A 21,329-nucleotide genomic window follows, 5' to 3' on the forward strand; every position below is an offset into this window, starting at 1 on the left:
GACTACATGAACGTGTGGATCTGAAAGCACGACAGACGTGCTCTCACAAGCTTATGTCCTCCTTTAAGTATTTTCTCTGATGAAGGGGGCGCTGTTTTCTCTAGAAGGACATTCGGGGTTTCTATGGAGCAGGATGCCAAGCAGGCACTTTCTAAATCACTCTGACAATCTCCCCCCCCTCTGGCCCCCATCATGGGTATGAGAGCCAATCCCCCTGTGGTCTACACCGGGTGCTGCTGTGGATTGTTTTAACACACATCTGGGTGGTTGTAGCCAGTGGGAGTGTGTGGGCCCCGGCTTTTAGAACCTGAGCAGACCATACACTGTTACACATCGCGCGGTCTCTGGTCGAGTGGGTCACCGAGGGAAAGTGTTTTCATCCGGGTTTGGCAAAGGGATGGCCGCACAGCCACGCCCACTCTCGGGGGTGTCTGCAGCAGCTCTCCCCTGCTGATGGCAGAGGGGACAGTGGGGCCAGAGACCTGGAAGCCACTGCAGAGCCCCCGTGGTCACCCCCGGCCCCTTCCAGGAGGCACGTGCTGTCCCCTTCTCCTGGGTCACCCGAGGGAGGTTAGAAGGGCGGAGAAGACATAGCACCGTGCGCATCCCAGGCCCCCCAAGGGAAGGGAGAAGATCCAGGTGGGATAGGAAGGAGGCGGGGAGGGAGCGAGGGGAAGGGCATGTGAGGGGAGAAAGGAAAAAAGGTGGGGAGACGGCGATGGAGGAAGAAAGAGGAGAAAAAGACGGTCTGGAGGGAAGGAATCGGGGCCGAGGGAGAGACAGGGACAGATGAGGAGGCAGCAGTGGGCAGGAGAGACCAGAGGTGGCCACGACCCGCCAGCAGCCCCGGCCCCGGCCCCGCGGAGCCCCCTGCGTCTGTCCAGCGAGCACCCGGCCAGGTGCAGGTGACCCGGCGCGGCGGCGCGTCCACCGCCCGTCTCGGCCCCGGGCTGAGCGAGGCCCAGGCCGCTGGTGACTCACCCTCCCCGGGAGGTGTCGCATCTGGCTCCCGCCGGCTTCCCTGCCTGCGCTGCTCCGTGACACGGGCCCTGTGTCCTCAGATGACTCAACAACACCCCGGAGCAAACCAGCAGCCTCGGCCCCTTGAAAGCAGTAAACACCAAAGCGAGGGCAGAGGAAGGAGGTGCCCCGACGCTGAGGACCCCCCATCACCAGCGTGACTGCTGTTTGTGCAGACGCTTGTGATGACAGGCGGCGTGGAGGCGTGCGCGTGGTCACAGAACAATCTGACCCTCTCCATGGATTGCTTTCCTGGCGTCCTCGCCGTGGTGGGCCGGCCTGAGTTGTGGTGACTGATGCAAGTCACAGGAGGAAACCAAGTCACAGGAGGGTCGAGTAGTGTGTCCACGGGAGCCGGTGGCAGGCTGGGTTTGGAGCTGCCCCCACTACCAGCTAGTGGTGCTTCCCTGCGCGTCTGAGAAGGCAAACCTTCTCACCTGGAACAGGGCAAGAGCGGGAGCAATGGGCTGATAGACTTAAGGTTAAATGTCCCTTCCCTGAAGGAACCACGTCCTGCAGATGCCCCTGGGCAGAATAACCTGGTGGCTGAGACTGGGTGACAAGGGAACTCCTGATTTCCATGGCAAAGGAGACTTGTCTGCACCCCGGACCCGGTGCCATGGAGCAGACCCAGTCCAATTTTTTTTTTTAAGATTTATTTATTTATGCATACAAGAGCTGGGGTATAAACCAGATGTGTGGGTGGTGAGAGGATCCACCAGAGACAGAGTGGGGAACAGAACGAGCAGACTGACTGAAATACACTGCTGAGGGGAGCAGCGGGCAAGACAGGAGAGGTCTGCTGCACCATGTGGGTTGCCCCCCTGGCTGGCCCAGGTATCGAACTCACACTGCAGAGGCTGCGGACAGACTCATAGGTTGTGTCTCTACCCCTTGTGCCACCAGGGAGGCCCCCAGCCTAATTTTTGAGGCCACTCAACCCTGGCCATTTGGGGAAAACTTGGGCCAGAGACCACAGATGAGAAGGGATGAAATAAAGACAGACTGTAATTAAGAGGAGTCAGATGTTTGGCCCCGATACAGAGAGGTCTCGCCAGGTCCACAAAGACCGTCTTGGTTGTGGAATCGCTTGCTCCCCACAGAGCTCCTGGAGCCACATAATCCCCGGCGTTTCACGCAGCGATTGTTCCTTGCTAAATGTGTCTTAATCAAATGGAGACTTCAAAGGCGGAGGTCGTAGTTTGGGCTGAGCCAGGCTGCTTTGTAAGTCACCAACTTTCTAATCAGGACCGGGAGCCGTGGATAGAGGCCCCCAATTTATTCCCTCATTTCTTCATTCACTCACTTTTCCTCTAGACAGTCATTCAGCAAAAAAAAAATAATAATAATAACTGAGCAGCTTTGTGAGCTCGGGGTGGGGGTGGGGGGTATGAAAGTGATGAAGGCCTCCTTCTCTGTGGCCCTAAATAGTCACCTTACCTATAAAGATGCCCGACACTTCTGTGTCCATCAGACTCACTTGGGGAGCCTGCAGAAAGCACAGATACCGAATTTTCACCCCATTTGTCTATCCTCACGGGTGATTCTAATACACAATAATATTTAAGGGCCACTCTTTAGAATAACAGTAGTTCGCATGCAGCGGCACCCTCCTCTCTGACTGGCAGCCTCTCGGCACAAATGACCACTCATTTGGGGCATGTGAAATACAGTCCAGGCTCTGGAATCTGTTCCCCCTCCTTTCTCAGACCTCCTGACTGAGTCTGCAGGCCCAGGATGCTTGCCGTCCAGGGCTCAATGGTCCAGCGTCAGCCTGCACAGGGGCCATGGTGAGGACCAAGGGAAGCCGGGCGGGCTGGATGCAGCAGCCCAGGAGGCCTTAATGTCCGGCTTTTCCATGCAGAAAGGAGCAAAGTGGACAGAAGCATGGTCGTCACGTCCAAAGATTCGGCTTTTCTTCATTGTATAAAATGGCAGTGTTAGGGGTACAGCAGGCAAGACCGAAGCCCATTTGGACAGACTTGAGCCCAAGCCTCTGTTGCCTGAAGGAGACCTGGAGCCAGAGGAAGCCTGGACGGCTCTACCGGACCCTCGCATATGAGCCTGGGGCCTCTTTCAAAACTGGCAGGAAGTGATGGGGTGACCTGTGGAGTTTATTTGTGCCCCCGCTCTATGTGAATGGTTTCCATGCACGCAAACTTCATTCACACACAAAATGGCAGCTTTGATGATGTGTCTTCCCCAGGGGGGTGATGATGACTGAGCATATCGACACCCCAGCAACTAAGTCACGTTGACCCTTCTGTGACCTGAAAAACATCCAGGGCAAACTGCTCATTCAGAAATGAAATGTTTTCCAGGGAAGAAATGTGTCAGTCCTGAGCAGAGATGAGCAATAAAGGGCTTAGCTGCTGCTTCATTGGCCTATGACCAGATGGTCCCATAAAAATTAGACTTGTTTATGTCCCTCCTAATTTTAACTAGAGACATATTTGGAATAATAATGAAACAGTACTTACTTAAGAAACGGATAAAATCCATAAATATCCTGGAGAGCCACTGAGTCTCCCTCTGTGCCAAAGCTCGGAGGGTTTTCATCTGCCCAAGTTCGCAGTGAATTTCCCGATCGGCCCCTCGAGATGCAGCTTTAGAGAGTTTATTATCAATCTGACACCAGGATTAGAACAAGGTCAGCGGTGCCAGACTCGTGCCTGAGAAGCAGTGAATCGCTCAAAGCAGGAAAAAGTCAAATGTCACGAGAATCATGAGTGTTGAAATGAGACATAATGGATGGCTTGCCGGTAAAGTCAAATGCTGGTGTCATCGAACTACAGGGGATTTAGAGGCTGGATGAGCAGCGGTCCAGACCCCTCCCCGTCTACGTTTTTAAACCACTTTGATTTGGACAGGCAATGTAATCTCTCTATCAAATCAGCTCCTTCTCTACTACCCGAACATAATCGCTTTTCATTAAGGTATAGCCCTGCTGGTCCTTGCTACTGGCAGACACGTTTCTTTAAATAACTTGAAGGATGGTTACATGCCCGGTACTATTTCTGCTGTGTTCACTTACCATTATATCTTAAACATTCTCTCCTGTTGTTACAGCAGCTGGCCCTCAGGTGATTTTAATTTTGGCATAAGACGTCATCGTCATTCATGAACCATAACTCATTATTTTCCTTATGTTGAACGCTTCAGTTTTTCTGCTACTGTAGATAGTGATGGAAGGGACATCTTCGTGGCCACGGTTGCGTTTTGATTTGTCTCTTTGTAATGAACTCTTCGATGCAGAATTTGAAGGGTTACTGGCTCTAAGCATCTCTGGAAACTTCGGTTTACAGGGGAATGTTACTGCCCCAAGGCTTGTTCCCACCTAAAAAGACTACTAATAATGAGTCAAAGTGCAGTGTGACACAGCCCGGAGCACTGAGCACTGCGGTTCTTTGTGCCATTTTAGAAGGTGTGTTGTGCTCTCTGCGGGTCGCCTAATTTGAATGCCTTTGAATACTAAGGAGAATGAAAACACAAAAACTGAGTTGTCATTTGCCCTGTTTTCATCGCTTATCCTTTTTTATATAAATTCTAATGAACATTTTTACATATCTTAGCAATTTATTAAAAGTGGTTATAATATCTCATGCGAAATGTTATAAATGTAGCAGCATGGGGTATAGTTAAGAAAACAGGCCTTGGACTCAAATAGGAGAACTGTCTTTACTAGCTCTTTTGTCACTGGACAAGGAAGAGGCCCCATCAGGTCTGAGCTCACCCTCCAACAGCGTAAGTGGATATGCCCAGGGGGAGCCAGGTGCTGCCCACAGCTGCACCCCCTGGGAATCAGGGGGCTGGACAAGGCCCTGCTCCCAAGCCCAGGAAAGGGCTCTTGGGACCCTCTCATCGAGGTTGAGAAGAGGACTACGAGACCCCAGTGAGGGCAGGCGCAGGAGTCAGTGTTTACTGATTAAACAACAAGAGGGAGTTCAGGGGAGACTAGTCTGGGTGTGAGAGGTCTCCTGCGTTGGCAGGGCCTGGGGTCTGTTGGGGCTAGGGTTTGTGAGCAAAGGAATTAACCTTCACTGGCTAAGAAAGCAAGGACAGTGGACTTGGCCAAAGTCCATTTGTCCATCTAAGTGTGGTCATTTGATTAGCAGCATTTGTGTTATTATTCATTTTTGTCTGCTTTGAACATTCTTGCACATTTTGGAGGCACTCAGGCATGTATTTCTTTGGCCTTGTACCCATTGTTGTGTCATAGCAGGTGTATGGATTCGGTTTCAATAGATGCTTGCAGTTATCAGAAGAGATCCAGCGGTTCACATTCCCACCAATGGTGCCTGTAGCTCCTCTGATTTCTGAACACCCCCTTTTTCCCTACTAGGAGAGAGGCAGAGCAGGCTTGTATAACCGAACTCTAGGTGAACTCATCAGTGGCTGAGTGGCTGGAATTTGTTTTATGATCCTAGTTTAGAAATCCAAATTCCATCCCTGGCTTCCTTATTCTGTGACCCGGGTTTATGTAACCTGACCTCATTAGTAGAAAGGACAAGATCATTAGTTGTATCTTCCCCCATTTACTCTCCTGAGCTGGAATCTGAATCTCGCCACCCCCCATTCCCAAATGCTCCCCCACTCATTCTGGGCCATGGTCTTACTCTCATCTGGTGCTTCAGACTTGGGATGCGGGAGGGGAGGCAAGAAGGGAAAAGGGTATCATCAGAGAGAGGCCTGGGAACTTTGCTGGGTCAAAGTCTATCCCTCAACATCACCCCCCACCATTCCCCATAAAAAGAAATCTGGGTCTTCCTTCTGCGGTAGTCAGGGATGCCACTAACTACAGGTAGAGGGTCCCTCCTACCTGTCCCATTTCTCCTTCCTGTTCTTCCTTCTCCTTCCCTCCTCGCTTCCTCCCGCCTTTCCTGCATTTACCACTCTCGCCTTCTCTTTCCCCTTCATGCCACAGCCAAGCCTGGTGTGCCCACTAACCTCCCCGCACTGACCTAGGCAGCAGGGATGCAGATAGAACAGACGTTGTTCCTTTGCTTAAGGATTTTTGCAGTCTCGGAGAGCTTGTTGACAACACTTTAATAAAAAAGGAATTGAAGGCTGGTGATGTCATTTCACTTGCTGAAAGAAAGAAGATCTATCTTGGCATGGGATGTGGGATTATTGCTATCCTTACATCTACAGCCTTTTAAAACACAAGGAACCCGTTGTGATATTAAAAAGTCCTCACACTCTTACACAGTGAGTCATAGGATTTTGAGGACTTCCGATTAAGAAAATGTGCAATGTCAAAAAGTTACTCTTATTCACTTATGCCCGAGTCCTTTAAGTCATATCAGCGTGGCCATCTATAGATGTGTGAAGCAAACTGGTTAAGCAGACACCAGCAGTGCTTGGTATACATAGGATTTCTCCTCATCTTGCTATTTTTCTACAGTCTTATTCTGGAAAATTACTTCCCACCAACTTGACCCTTGTATGGAAAATTGTCACCATGTGCATGGTTTGACCTTTGATGGAGGTGCCCGATCCAACCTTCTCTCGTCTTTCCCCTTTTCTTCTCCAAGAGATGCAGGTTAGAAACCTGTGTGCATAAAATTCCCATCTCCAACTTTGCACGGTTGTTCGTGTGGCCTTTGAAATCCCAGCCAGATGGTGACAAGCAGCAGTGGATTCTACATTCCTCGGCCTCCATCCATAGAGCAGAGACCTCAGTTGGAAGGTGGTGGTAAAACATTTATGCCCAAGCCAGCCTGTCTCTGCAGCCAACTGGCTACATTGAAGCTTAGCCCTATTTTTATTTTGGTTTTGTGACTTCTCAGCATTCTACCGAAATGGAATATTCTGACATTTAAATAAGGAAGATTTATCTTCCAGATTCAGTCTATTTGTGTCCAGAATCCTGTACAGCTCCCCTCCTCCCTACCATGAAGGTATTTTTTTTTTCTTTCCAACAAATGGTTTGATGACCCTCAGATCCTACATACAGAGCTCTGAGATTCTGGAAAGCAGTTCTCTCCAGATTCAAGGTCACCTGAGTTAAGAGTAGAGAGTTAACGAGACTGAGACCCCAATGTCAGTGATCAGTTGGTCTGGCTGACCCTACTGTAATCCAAGGCCACAGACTACAGCCCTAGATCTGACAAGCCACTTCCTTCCAGGGCATCTGGGCAAGGAGGGGATTTGGCCTCAAATCTATAGATTCCCAAACCATCCTTACTCCTGGGACCACAGCTCAGAGCTCACAGTCACCAAATCTGTTCTCATTGAGACTATGAGCCTGCCAAAGATGGTGCCCTAGATTTTCTACAAAGAAAGTTGTTCCTTTACCATTTCCAATTCCATGTGGGCTTCTGAGAAAGCCATCGTGCCCAATTCCTGAGCAAGACATGAAATAGCATTGAAATGGGGTCAGTGCCCCTCTTGGTGTTCACAGAAAACACTAATGGGATCAGCAGCAACATCATCCTGACGTCTTCCACTGTAGATGTGAGTGTGTTCCCTGTGGGGAACCACCAGGCTCTGTTGCCAGGATCTTTGATGGGAACTTGCTTGCCCAATAGTGAGCACTGATTTCTGGATTTCAGAAACTATTCCTGACCCCTTAGCCTAGGGCTTCACAGATTCCTTCCTTTCTTGGGCTCTTGCAGAGCCTCAGATCAGTGGCTCACAAGCTAATCGAGGAGAGGAGCCTGTCATCCACAATCATCACAGCTTTATAAACCACCTACTATGTACTAAACCCTGTCAGGGTCTAAGAATCCAGGAAGAATAAGACAGGATCCCCATCCTGAGTAAATTCACCTCCCAATTGGGAGAACAGAGAAGTGAGTGGTGATTATACACTAGTGGGACAGATCCTAATCGACAATTAAGCCAGGGTGTCATAGAGGAAAAACCATGGTTTCATCCACATTCCTGTGCATTCAGGGAAGACTTCCTGGAGATGGAGACCTCTGACTGCACCCCAGAGTTAGCCATTGCCAAGTTTTCAGCACAATGCTTTGCAATAGCTGTAGCCAGAGTAAATGGCATGGTTGCTGCTGATATTCATGACAATTTACATTGGATCCTTATCGTCAATTTCTTGAAAGTGAGTTTTCCAAGTCATGAAGTATCTTTGGGAGCTGGAGGGATTAATCTGCACATTCTGCCTGCCTCTGAGTGATTGTGTCACTGGGATAGAATCTACTGGTAACCTCTCTCCACACTCAAACACCATTATTCAAATGAACCATCCCCCACCCATCTGTAATAACCAACCTTATGCTATATGTGAGGAGGCTCTGAGTTTCAGATATGGGGTTAACACATGACTGAAGGGTAACTAGGGAGTCCAGACTTAAGGAATATATACCATGAAATGTATCGGCCATTCATGTGCTCAGAGGCAAAGAAAAACAGCCTCTTTGTGTGAAAGCTCTTTAATAGAAGTAGTGTGCATAGAGAGAAGAGAAAAAAGGATATTCCTAATAATAGTTTCCTAATAAAACTCCCCAAATTACCCATCTTTTCATGGCAAAATATCCAGCCAAACAGGGTATAGCCCTAAATAGGGACCACTAAGGCATGAGCATTTGCCATAAGTCTAAGGTACCTTCTAGTAGGGTACCACAAGAAAGGGGTTAGGCAGGATTTAGATAGTTGGGACAGAAGGCGATACCACTCAAGATATCAGCTGCCACTGTCAGCTTTCCTGCGTGTCTCTTCCAAGTATCTCCACGTGTCTTTCCCCCAAGTCTCCTTCCCAGCAGTTCCAGAGTGCGCATCAGGCCACCAAGCCTGTACATGCTCAGTTATAGGCCAAGCATAGGGGCTTAGCTCCACCCCTCGTTCCCAGCAGCTGCCCTGCTCAGGAAATCAGTTCATGGCATTCTGAGACTTGTAGTCCAAGGCAGCTGCTTATAAGTGGGGCTGGGAGAGTGGCAACCCCTTCATGGAGGTGTGTCTGTGACAGTGGGACCCTGGCTGGAGAAACATGGACAGCAACTGGAGGACAGTGGGACCACCAAGCAAACAGCCGTCTCATCTGACAGCCCAGTTCTCAGAATGCCCCACACCCCTTAGCATGATCACTGAGTCCTTTGCCATCTGGGTCCTGCCCTTCAGGAGCCCTTCAGGCTCCTCTGATGACTTTTTCCTTCCCTGAAATTCCCAACTTCTCTCTGGCCCCTGAACACTAATGTTACTTGTTGCCTCTGGCCCTGTGCCCATTCAGCCATCTCATCTTGCCACAGTTTTTCTGTGGTTGGCATGATTTCTCTCCCACAGGACTCAACTGGTAGAGGCCAAGGACTGTGTTTTGCATTTCTGTATGAAAATATAGAAATGCCGACCACATGCTAAATGTCCCTTTTTTTGATGAATGAGCGAGTTAAGGAATAAATGAGTGAAGGAGTAAAGGAAAACCAAATGAAGCTGTCAAATAACCAAAAGAACATTAGCTGTTTTGCCAACAATGAAACGGAACATCAAACCCAGCTTCTTAAACCACATGCTATCTCCTTCCATATCATCATTGCCAAGGGTCAGCTGTTTTGGCCAAAAACCAAGAAAAAAATTATGTAGCTGTATGCCTGCCAGGGTATATTTGTGGGCTGATTTAAAAAGTGTATTGCAGCAAAATCTCAGGCCCCAGATAAAGTCTAGAGGTACAGGTTCAAAGTGGCCTTTTCACAACTGATCTTGGGGGAGCAATGCTTGGGAAGCCTGAGGGTTCATCACAGGATGGGCTGGAAAACACATTCCCAAAGCAATTCCCTCAGCATTCAGACTGCCTTGCACGATAGAATGAAATCTAACCTGAAAAGCAACTGTGGTCCCTCTGGAAGGGCCAAGAATGGGAATGAAGGCAACAAAGGAACTGATTTCTCTTCTCTGGATAGAACCAACATCTTGGATAGCCAACCCTCTCTCTGGACATGCCTTCCTGACATCCTAGACTCCACGAGTTGAAAGGCTCATGTGACCCACCTCGCCCCCCACATTCCCTGGCTTCAGACAGGAAGGAATGCCAGCTGACCTCCCGGTAGGTCAGTGCCATGGTGGCCATTAGATGCCAGCTCTGGAGCTCAGAGAGATGAACAAGAGCCTCAACTCCTCTCAGCCTTACCTGTAAAATGGGTGTGTGGGAGCAGCCGCCTTAGGTTGATTTGGGGGCTACATGAGTTAATTTTTGAAAAGTCTGGTACTTGAGAGAATAGAACTTAAGTGGTTCTGTTAACGAATAGAAAAACAGACAAACTAAGGGAGCTAAGGGAGTGGATAGGTAAGTTAAGCATCTGCACAAGGCCACATGGGCCATAGTGGTGAAGATGAGCACTGAACACGGGCACTCCGGCTCTAATCTATCTTTCTAGACCCCACTGGATGACGTCACACACTCCCCAAGCCCTTCAGGAAGGGGGCGCCCGTTTGTAGCTCATTCTAGTGCTTTGTGTCTGAAACATTCTTTCGTATAATGAGTGGGATGCTGTCTCCTTGAATTTTCACGCATTCCTTTCTTTTTTTTTAATAAATCTGAGACCCTTGGTTTCTGCTGTGCTGGGGGTGGCATGGAGAGCACAGGAACTGTGCTGGGCGTGGACCGCACCATCTGCATCCTTGCTGCACCTTCGGCCTGGCAACCTGTGCCTCTCATGCCAGCTCTCCCAGCAGCAGCCCTGCTCTTGAAACAAGTCTCAGACATACACACTGTCTCAATCATCCTCACCTGTTCTCTGTAGACTTTGTGTCTTTCTAGCTCCTGCCTCCTGCAGCCCTGCTGCCCTGCCTATTAACTGATTGCACTGGGAATAGAGAGAGCTGTGACACCCTGCTCTCCGCCCTGGACTCACAGCCTTCCCTGAGATGATGCAGAGCCGAAATCCTGGTGACAGGCAACGTCTGTCTTCCTACTTCTGAAGACAGATTTAGAAAGGACTTCAGAACAGACCTAACTTGCATGCATGCAAAGACGATCTCAAATGCTCATGAACTGCCTTTCCTTAGAGAAATAAATAGAGGGAGCGGGCTGTCAGTATGGTGTGGGGACCAGACAACACACTCTTGGCTGCGAACCCAAAGCTGTCCAGGCACCCTCCCTCCCAGGAGAGCGTTTAGCTTTTGTCTTCCCAGCAAGAATGAGTCTGCTTCAGGAAGGAGAGTTAAGTGTCCCATTTACCAGCCCCAGTTCCCGAGATCACATTGACAAAGATCACGGCCTCTGTGTAATGGGAGAAACTGACAGCTGGATGAGACTGTAGAGCCGCTGCTTGACAACAGTGGCACCGGCTGCTTCACCCAAGCCAAGGACACACACGCGCCGGCCTTCGGTCTCAAGCTCGCTGCACATCCCCCCTGTGCTCTGCTTTAGAGGGAAGAGAAACTCAGCAAACAGATCTGAACATTTTTGCAGTGCTGCCTAATTTAAGCCTGGCCATGTAAGGAAAGAAACAGAGATAGAAACAGAAAATAAGAATTCAGTGCTGACGACGTGCTGCAGGCCACGAGAAATATCAAAACCATAAACCACAATCCCCAGTGTCCCCAAAGGAGATTATTGTATACTGGAGTAAATTAAAAATGAAATAAGAAAGTATTTGAACTATAGTCCAGTACACTGGTAGAAGAAGGCCATGAGGCAGGAAATGATTAACTGGAAAATGATTGGAACAGGCTGTAATTGGTATTGAAAAATGTGCATTTGCTCTCCTTCTGGGATGCAGGTCTGGTTTACCAAGTTGACTTACTCAGAGAGAGCTGCTGCTTGGGCAGAGAGCGGAGGAAAGAACTTTGAAAGGGATCATGGTGATGATGTTTCGTGGCCAGACTGACTTGGTTCCAAGCTACAAACCTGGCTTTCTGGGGGACAAATCCTAAAGGAAGATGTGCTGGGGGGTTGAAAATGTGGTGAGAAGACCCACATCTGTGTCCTCACAGACTCCAAGCAGAGAGCCAGAGGCATCTGGGCAGTGGATGATCACGTTTTTTAGTCCTGATGACAAAAGTTATTCATGCTCTGTGCTACTTGACAGCAGGGTTGTGGCCTGAGGATTTCATTGTACAAATGCGACGTTAGCAGTGGATTCTGTGCACTTAGGAGCCACGGTGAGCGAAACAATGCAAGATTAAATCAAGCACAAGGGAAAATGGTGCTACCAAGAGATGCAGTGAACGGAGTGGGTGCGGCTGCCACCTGCATGAACGGCGGAATTGCTGTGGCCCTGCACTGTCACAGGGCGGCAGGAAGTCTAGGACCCTCCATCCATCTGCAGCCATAAAGATGGTAATGTCGCAAGGACTGTGAGAGGCTGTGGTGCAATGGAAGGCTGAATGATGTGGGTGCCCTCCTTGCCACAGTTGCATCAACATGCAGGATTAAATGCATGTGCACACAGCACCCAGCCAAAACTGAGGAATTCCTTAGGGGGTGGGACAGTCCCACGGTACCAATCCGGTGAGGGGCAGCAGCCTAAGGCAGGAAGATGGGGCTTTGATATCCACGCAGGGGCCCCGAGCTATGTAACCACAGTGAGAATGACACCACTGTGTCAATCTGGAACCTTCAAGGAGACAGTGAGCCTGAAAAGGAACCTAGAAAAGCAAAGAAAGTATAAGAGAGCTTGCCATCTATTTGAAGCCAAGAAATTACAGTCCAAGTGAGTATAGAGTTCTACACATGCACAACCTGAACAGTGTGGTGATTACAGTACCTATTTATTTCATACAAAAACTGGCACATGGAAAGCCACTGGCCCCATAGCAGAAGCAACCCCAGAACCTGCTGTAGGGATATGTCTAAGGCCCAGTGTGCTTGGGGACCCCATGGGCTCCAAGGAGAGGACAGCAGTGCTGGAGACTGGCTCATAATCAGAAGTTACAAGTGCTCCAAGGAGGTGATCTATGAAAATCATCACACACCACAAACCAAGGAATGAGAATCCCAAGGACCAACATGACGATGCAGAGATGAATCTGAAAGTCTGCATTTGACGTTATTAAATGTATAAAAGGTGAAGAAATCAAAGAACAGCACATGATGATAAAAAAAAAAAAACTGACAGAAGTTTAAAAGAGCCAGAGGAATGCCACCATTAAAACAGATTAAAATTAAATCATAAAGCTTAATATTACTAATGAATGAATAAATGAAGTGTTAATGAGCTGTTAACACAGATCTGTGGGAACCCGTTAATGGAAGCACAGGGAGACGAGGACTGGAAAACTATTCAAGTTAATAACCAGGAGCCTAGAACGGGAAGGTCCAAAATATCTCGAGCAAAATTTTCAGAAGATTAAAACAGAGAAGGGGTCATGTGTCTTCAGGGAACTGCACATTAGGGCCACGAGAGTCACCGCACCCCTCGCTGAAGCCCTAGACATCGGCAACGCATGGTCTGGCGAGGACGTGGAGCAACAGGAACTCCCGCTGGCTCGCTCGCTGCTGGGGACGCGACTGGCCCCGCCACTGTGCAGGGCAGGGGTGTCTCCTGCAAAGCTGAACACGGCCCCACCGTGCAGTCTAGCAGCGATGGGCCTCCGCGTCTGCTCCAGGGAGTTGAAAACTTCCCTGCACGTGAATGTTCGCAGCACCTTTATTCATAGCTGCCAACACTTGGGAAGAACCGAGCTGTCCTTCAGTGGGTCAGCGGCCAACAAGCTGTGTGTCTGAGCAACGCGGTGCTGCTCGGCGATAAAAAGAAATGGGCTGTCACGCCAGGGGAAGACACAGAGGCAGCGTCAATGCTACTGTAACGCGAAGGAAGCCGGGAAGGCTGCTGGTGGGTCGATGACAGACAGCAGAGACGACTGGTCCCGACAAGCCCCCCGGAGCCCGGGCATGCCGCGGGCCCACCACGCAGGCTTGTTCATCACACGCTGTGATGTTCGCACACGGGGAAGTCACCTAACCTGTGATGTGGGTCTCCCGTGGCCCTGTTGTTAAGCAACACGACGAGACTGTGTGTGGTTCATTAGGATGATGTCTGGAAAAGGCAAAACTGTAGAGATGGTTAGAAGATCAGGAGCTGCCACATATCGGGGTGGGTGGGAGAGGTGAGTAGGTGGCACAGGGGATCTTAGAGCAGTGAAGTCATTCTGTGTGGTTCTGGTGCGGTGGGTACGTGCCATGGAGCGTTTGCCAAAACCTGTCACCTGCACGGCACAGAGAGCGAGTCCCAATGTAAACCATGAGCTTCTGTGATCTTCTAACCATCTCTACAGTTTTGCCTTTTCCAGACATCACGTAGCACTGTTGGTTCACAAATGATAAAGAATGGATGGCATGACTGCCAGATGTAATAGAGGGGTCGGGGGAGGGAGCATGTGGGAATTCTTGCTTTCTGCTCAGTTTTTCAGTAAATCTAAAACTACCCCCAAAAATTAGCTCTATTCATTTTTTTTTTTTTTAAGGATAGGATGGGGACAGTTAATATTCACAGTGACAGTGGGTGAGATTTTTTTTCCCCCAGAATTAAAGCTATGAGTCATCAGACAGAACAAGCACTCTGCAGCCAGAGCAGAACAAATAAAACAAACCCACACTTAGGTTCTGCACCCAAGACAAAACGAAACTCTCAAAAGCAATGACAGAAAACATAGATTGCATAGAAAGTGATGCCAATTACACTGTCGGCCGGCCTCTCGGCCTAAAGAGGAGAAAACTGTAACATCTTCAAGGAAAAATAATTGTCAGCTTCAAGTTCTGTGTTCTAACCAATCATTCAAGAGTGAAAACAGGGCCTCCCCGGTGGCGCAGAGGTTGAGCGCTGGGTTGCGAAGCTGCCCGCAGCCTCTGCGGCACCAGTTCGATCCCCGGCTGCTCCCCGGCCACCGGAGGAGGGTCCCACATGGCGCGCAGACCTCTCCTGCCGCCCGCTGCTCCCCTCAGCAGTGTACTTCGGTCCTTCTGCCTGCTCTGCTCCCCGCTCTGGCTCTGGTGAATTCTCTCACCCTCCCGCGCTTCTGACTGTGCCCAGTGCATGTATAAACAAAACAAACAAACAAACAAACAAACAAATAAATAAAACATGCCTCTATTAAAAAAAAATTAAAAAAAAGAGTGAAAACAAACCAAAAGCAACACAGTAACTTCTCAAAACTTAAAAGAGCAATATGAAAGCAGTAATTCTGATGACCTCTTCAAAAGAGAATCAAATATTTGAAGTATTTTATTTCCTTTTCTCTGCATTCTCTTACTCCATCTTCGATGTAACAGGCGATACAGCTCAATGATAGGCATATCTACAGATATAAAATCTCAGCGATATCTCTATAGGGTCATACATCCCCACGATCACCTATAGATGTAGTCTCCTTTTTCATTTAGCTTTGTATGTATCTTCCATGATTTCTCCTGTTCTTGAAGGGTAATTTTAAAGGCTGAATCATCGCCAGAGTACTGTAGTCTCGTGAATTGCTAGACAGTTAGTATAATTGCTAGACATTTGGATCAGAGAACTTTTTCCTAAATGGCAACTGGATAAAATGCACATAAAAGAGAGAAAATCATGTCACCGGTGCCTCCCCCCACCAAACCCCTGACCCGCCTCTTTAACAGCCTGCAGAAGTGGGGAGGCGTTTAGTTTGCACAGCGCCGTCAGAGTCAGCTGAGATGCTTCTTTTCAATGATGCTTTGTACCTGAAGTGCACGGCTCGTGGGTGGCTTTTGGAACCATCCGGGATATTCTAAAGGGAAGGAAAAAAAGAAACGAACATCTTTGAGGGCCACCACATGCCAGGCACTGGACTGGGGCTTTCCTTCATGGTAATCCCGTGCAGGCTGCCTGTTACAGGGGCCAGGTGGGAAGTTCTGTCTAGGTGAGTTCCTTTGACCCGCAGCACGACTCCAGGATACATCCCCATCACACCCATTTCACAGACAGGAAAACCGAGACTCCCGAGTCCCGAAGCTCCTAGTGGTGAAGCCTTTCCACTGTGGCTGCCCATGACTTGGGGTGTGCTGGGACACTGGGCAGCGAGAGTGATAGAGACCAAAAATTTAATAACACAGGGACTGTAGGACTGTACCCAATCCTCTCTGTGACCTCTCTCGTCCTCCTACAGGGGTAACTAGGGAGCTACTGCTTCTCATAGCTTCACTCACCAAGTGCGTGACTGTAGAGAAGGGGGCTCGGGAACTCACCTTAAGCCCTGTGGGTCGCTGTCCCAGCGGCAGGTCCCAGCCCGCTGCAGCGCCCTGCCCCTGCCCACGGTGCCTCTTGTCTCTCATGCAGGTGAGATGGAGGAGCTGGAGACCCTGTGGCTCACGGGCATCTGCCACAACGAGAAGAACGAGGTGATGAGCAGCCAGCTGGACATCGACAACATGGCGGGCGTGTTCTACATGCTGGCGGCCGCCATGGCGCTCAGCCTCATCACCTTCATCTGGGAGCACCTCTTCTACTGGAAGCTGCGCTTCTGCTTCACGGGCGTGTGCTCCGACCGCCCGGGCCTGCTCTTCTCCATCAGCAGGGTCAGTACCTCGGCGGCTGATGCAGGAAAACACGGGGGGAGTGGGGACCCTCACCCCTGGGTGGGGCCCACACCCCCTCTCTTACTCACCAGCCCCTCTTGGGCTTCTCGGAAGGGTCCCCAAGTCCTGCGCCTGCTGGAGGTGGGGGTCGCCACCCCCGGGGCTGTGGAAGCCAGCACGGGGAGGTGTGAGTGGGCGCAGCCGGCTGGGCGTGAGGAAGCAGCGCAGGGGAGACAGAAAAAGGCAACTGAATCTGGGTGCCAAGGTGAGGGGCTGAGGCAAGCCGGTTGCTGCTTACCACGCCAAGGGCGGCGGTCACCCTTCCCTCCTGCAGAGAATGCGGGAATGTCGGGCCCACAGCAGCAGGTCTCCAGCGCCTGGACGACAGCGGGGCCATCTGATTTGATGTGAAATCTTTTGATGCATGAACGTCCATGACTCACCCCACATAAAAACACACACGCGATGCCCCACCAAGTGCCCCGGGGACCAAGCACGGCCAGTCTGTGGCTCTATCATCAGCACCAGACGCGCTGCCCCCGTGCAGGCTCCCGCCGACGCGACTCGCACCCCCGTGCAGGCTCCAGGCACACAGTGGCCGCCGGCACAGCCCCCACGCCACCCTCTGCACAACGGGCCGGGTAGGATGGCAGAGCCGTGCAGCGTGGCACAGCTGGACTGAGACAGGCAGGGACACGCCCAGGATACCCCCAGCAACCGCAAGCCCAGACTGTCGCCAGTGGGCGCCCGCTCAGGCATCTCTGGGAAAATGCAGGCGTGACGTGAGCCCCGCGTGAGAGCGGTCACGGGAGGCACTTCCAGGGTGGAGCCCGCGGGCGTGCAGGGAGCAGGCGCCCCGCCAGCCGCCTGGGTCACCCACCGCCCCTGCCCCAAGCCCCCGGCATTGCCTGCTCACTCCAAAAGCGTATTGAAGGAGGACTTGCAACGTTTGTATTTGGTGGCAAACACCTCATTTTACTTGCCAAAGTTTACTGGGAAAACCAAATAGCCCTTTGGAAAGGAATTTGTGTATTCTTAGCATTTGGTGATCTTAAGAACTTGGGAGATTCAGAAGACGCACATTAGCTGCGTGAGGAAGGTTTATTTTCTCCGCTTAATGGCGCCGTAAGCCGGGATTCTGTGCAAATATATATTTCCTAATTAGCTTGATGGCATCTAAACACACAGATTGCTTAAACATAACCACGTGCGTGCAGATAACTAGGTATTATGCCAACTTTAAGCTAATTCTCTTCCCCAGTTCCTAAAGGTTTTTCATATCCAAGTGACTGGGGGGTGATGTGGGGCAGCGGGCACTGCTGTGCTTACTCGTGAGTCCTGCCTGTTCTGGGTGACTGTGCCCTCGGCCTGAGCTACGTGGTGGGCTGACAGGATCCACATGATGAGAAGGAGCTAAGTGCCTCCCTGCAGTCCCCAGCACCCCGAGGGATGGGAGTGGGGGGGCCTGAGCATGCAGGACAGGCATTGCTGTCGAACACCAGCCTCCCACCCTCAGGGAGAGGTGCACCTGCCCCCCCGGGATTCCTGCTGCCCTCACCCCTCCTTGAGCACTGGCCCTCCTTCTCCCCAGATAGCATTTGTTGTTTAAAATAGATGCAACCTGGTGTGTATGAACAGAGCGAGCATTTCTTAGCACTCAGGGTAGACCAGCCCCCGTGCTGCGCATAGCGGGGCTCCTGGACCTCTAAAGCTGGTCCACGTTCACACAGCACAGAGGACAGGCATCCCCACTGTGCGCACACCATCGTTTTCTCTGACAAACACGCAGTGGGGATGCCCAAGGCAAGAACCTGTGTTTCGACAAACGCAAGGTCACACCCACACAGAGGGTGACTCTGTCACCCTCACAACCCCTTAGAAGGGCAATATGCTCACCCCCCAACCTACAGATGGGGAAACTGAGGCCCTGGCTTAGGATGGGACCTTTCCAGCTTCACCTGGTTTCCTTGAAACAAGTGGGTCCCCTTCAGCTGCCCAGCAGGGGGCAGCCTGTGGAGGAAGCTGCATGCGGGGGGACTACAGGCTTAAGTGTGCATCACTGAGTCAGTGTGCACCAGGGCTCCTGGGATCTGAAGCTCAGCTCTAGCTTTGTCCAACAAGCACATGCGCACTACCGTGGGGAGTGCAGTGAGTAAAAGTCCAAGAGGCTGACTCAGAGGCTCAGGCTATGCGGGGTCTCTACCCCCCTGACTTCTGCTTTCCCCTGTGACAACTCCTTTCGCAGGTACAAGTCTGCAGAGAGTGGCCAGACTGGCATCTTAACCTGCTCCTCCTATCCCAGCATCCATGTCGGCTCCTCCACGGCCCTGCGTGGATGTCATGCTACCCCTAGACTGCCCGCTCAGGGGACACATTCTGATTGCCTTTCTTGGGACTCCTGTCTCAATCGGTAGCTTCAGGGTGTGGGTAGGGCTGACACCCCCCACCCTGGAGAATTAATCATGGGTGGACCTTCCGTGCTGACAACAGCCTGGTATCCACAATCCAAAGATAATCATGAGAAAGTTTAACAAAAGCCTGAGTCGGGTGTTGGGACGGTCAATTAAATATCCTTCATCCCAATTTGAAGCCCCTGAGACTCTCACGGTTGCATGAGCATTAGCGGAGAGATTTCCTCAGACTCCAGGTGTGACCGCTTGCCATAGTCAGGTGATCCTGAACCAGAGGGGCCCTGCCAGGCCCGATGGGTGGTCTCATGCATTTGAGAAATGCTGCCGGGACCCTGGCCGGGATAGCACTGCTTCTGCAGGGCGCCGAGGAGGAGGACATGTCTCACTCTGCAGGTGTGACGTGTCCCCCATGCTGGCTGCCGCTGATGTCTCTTGCTGTGTCTGTTCCTCCCCACAGGGCATTTACAGCTGCATCCACGGAGTGCACATCGAGGACAAGAAGAAGTCTCCGGACTTCAACCTGACCGGGTCACAGAGCAACATGCTAAAGCTCCTCCGGTCAGCCAAAAACATGTCCAACATGAACTCCTCCAGGATGGATTCCCCCAAAAGGGCTGCTGACTTCATCCAAAGAGGCTCCCTCCTGGTGGACATGGCTTCCGACAAGGGCAACTTGATATATGCGGACAACAGGTCCTTCCAGGGCAAAGACAGCATTTTTGGGGACAACATGAATGAGCTCCAGACGTTTGTGGCCAACAGGCACAAGGATAACCTCAACAACTATGTGTTCCAGGGACAGCACCCTCTCACGCTCAACGAGTCCAACCCAAACACGGTGGAGGTAGCCGTGAGCACGGAATCCAAAGGCAACTCCAGGCCCCGGCAGCTCTGGAAGAAATCCATGGAATCGCTCCGCCAAGATTCGCTGACCCAGAACCCGGTCTCGCAGAGGGACGAGGGAGCCGTGGAGAACAGGACCCACTCCCTCAAAAGCCCCCGGTACCTTCCCGAGGAGGTGGCCCACTCCGACATTTCCGAAGCCTCCAGCCGGGCCACGGGCCACAGGGACCCCGGCAGCAACAAGAACCACAAGACCAAGGACAACTTCCGCAGGTCCATGGCCACCAAGCCCCCCAAGGACAGCAGCAGCGAGGTCGAGCGCTCCTACCTGAAGCCCAAAGCCAGCTCCCCCCGGGACAAGATCTACACCATCGACGGTGAGAAGGAGCCCGGTTTCCACCTAGACCCGCCCCAGTTTGTGGAAAACATGGCCATTCCAGAGAACGCGGACTTCCCCGACCCCTACCAGGACCCCGGCGAGAGCTTCCGCAAAGGGGACTCCACGCTGCCCACCAACAGGAACCCCCTGCACAACGAAGACGCGCTCCCCAACAACGACCAGTACAAGCTCTACACCAAGCACTTCACCTTGAAGGACAAGAGCTCCCCGCACAGCGAGGGCAGCGACCGCTACCGGCAGGGCTCCACGCACTGCAGGAGCTGCCTGTCCAACCTCCCCACCTACGCCGGCCACTTCACCATGCGGTCCCCCTTCAAGTGCGACGCCTGCCTGCGGATGGGGAACCTCTACGACATCGATGAGGACCAGATGCTGCAGGAGACAGGGAACCCGGCCTCCCAGGAGGACGTGTACCAGCAGGACTGGGCGCAGAACAACGCCCTCCAGCTGCCAAAGAACAAGCTGAGGATCAGCCGCCAGCACTCGTACGACAACATCCTTGACAAGCCCAGGGAGACAGACCTCAGCAGGCCCTCCCGCAGCATCAGCCTCAAGGACAGGGAGCGGCTGCTGGAGGGGAATCTGTACGGGAGTCTCTTTAGCGTCCCCTCAAGCAAACTCTTGGGGAACAAAAGCTCCCTGTTCCCCCAGGGCCTGGAGGACAGCAAGCGGAGCAAGTCTCTCTTGCCCGACCACACCTCCGACAACCCTTTCCTTCACGCCTACGGGGACGACCACCGCCTGGTCATCGGGAGATGCCCCTCGGACCCTTACAAACACTCGCTGCCGTCCCAGGCGGTGAGCGACAGCTACCTGCGGTCGTCCTTGAGGTCCACGGCCTCGTACTGTTCCAGGGACAGTAGAGGCCACAACGACGTGTACATTTCGGAGCATGTTATGCCTTATGCTGCAAATAAGAATAATATGTACTCGACCCCCAGGGTTTTAAATTCCTGCAGCAATAGACGTGTGTACAAGAAAATGCCTAGTATTGAATCTGATGTTTAAAACCTTCCACTCACGTTTTACCTATAGGGAAACATCCGTAACGGCCACCGTTCCGGAGGGTAGATGTCGGGTGTCCAGTAGTACCCTGTGAGCAGGAGGTGGACATAGGAAGGTATTTTTCTGTTGGTTCTTTTGCACATGGCTCCACGCCATCGTCTTCCACTCAAGGAATCTTGAGAGGTGTGTGCTGAGCACAGCAGAGACCAGGCAGGTGAGTCCTTAACCA

At 51.4% G+C, this 21,329-nt stretch overlaps 1 protein-coding gene across 1 annotated transcript in view; it reads left to right on the forward strand.

Moving 5' to 3' along the window:
- GRIN2A (glutamate ionotropic receptor NMDA type subunit 2A) overlaps nucleotides 1-21,103 on the forward strand; it is a gene marked incomplete at its 3' end in the record, with an annotated part of 327,135 nt that extends 306,032 nt beyond the window's left edge. Inside the window, exons 11-12 of the mRNA XM_084250771.1 lie at nucleotides 16,203-16,441; nucleotides 19,310-21,103. Coding sequence (XP_084106897.1) covers nucleotides 16,203-16,441; nucleotides 19,310-21,103 — 2,033 coding nt within the window. The remainder of the gene's footprint in view (nucleotides 1-16,202; nucleotides 16,442-19,309) is intronic.
- Between the last annotated feature and the right edge of the window lie 226 nt (nucleotides 21,104-21,329).

This window comes from Talpa europaea (genome assembly GCF_964194135.1).
Source record: "Talpa europaea genome assembly, chromosome: 12".
Lineage (NCBI taxonomy): Eukaryota > Metazoa > Chordata > Mammalia > Eulipotyphla > Talpidae > Talpa > Talpa europaea.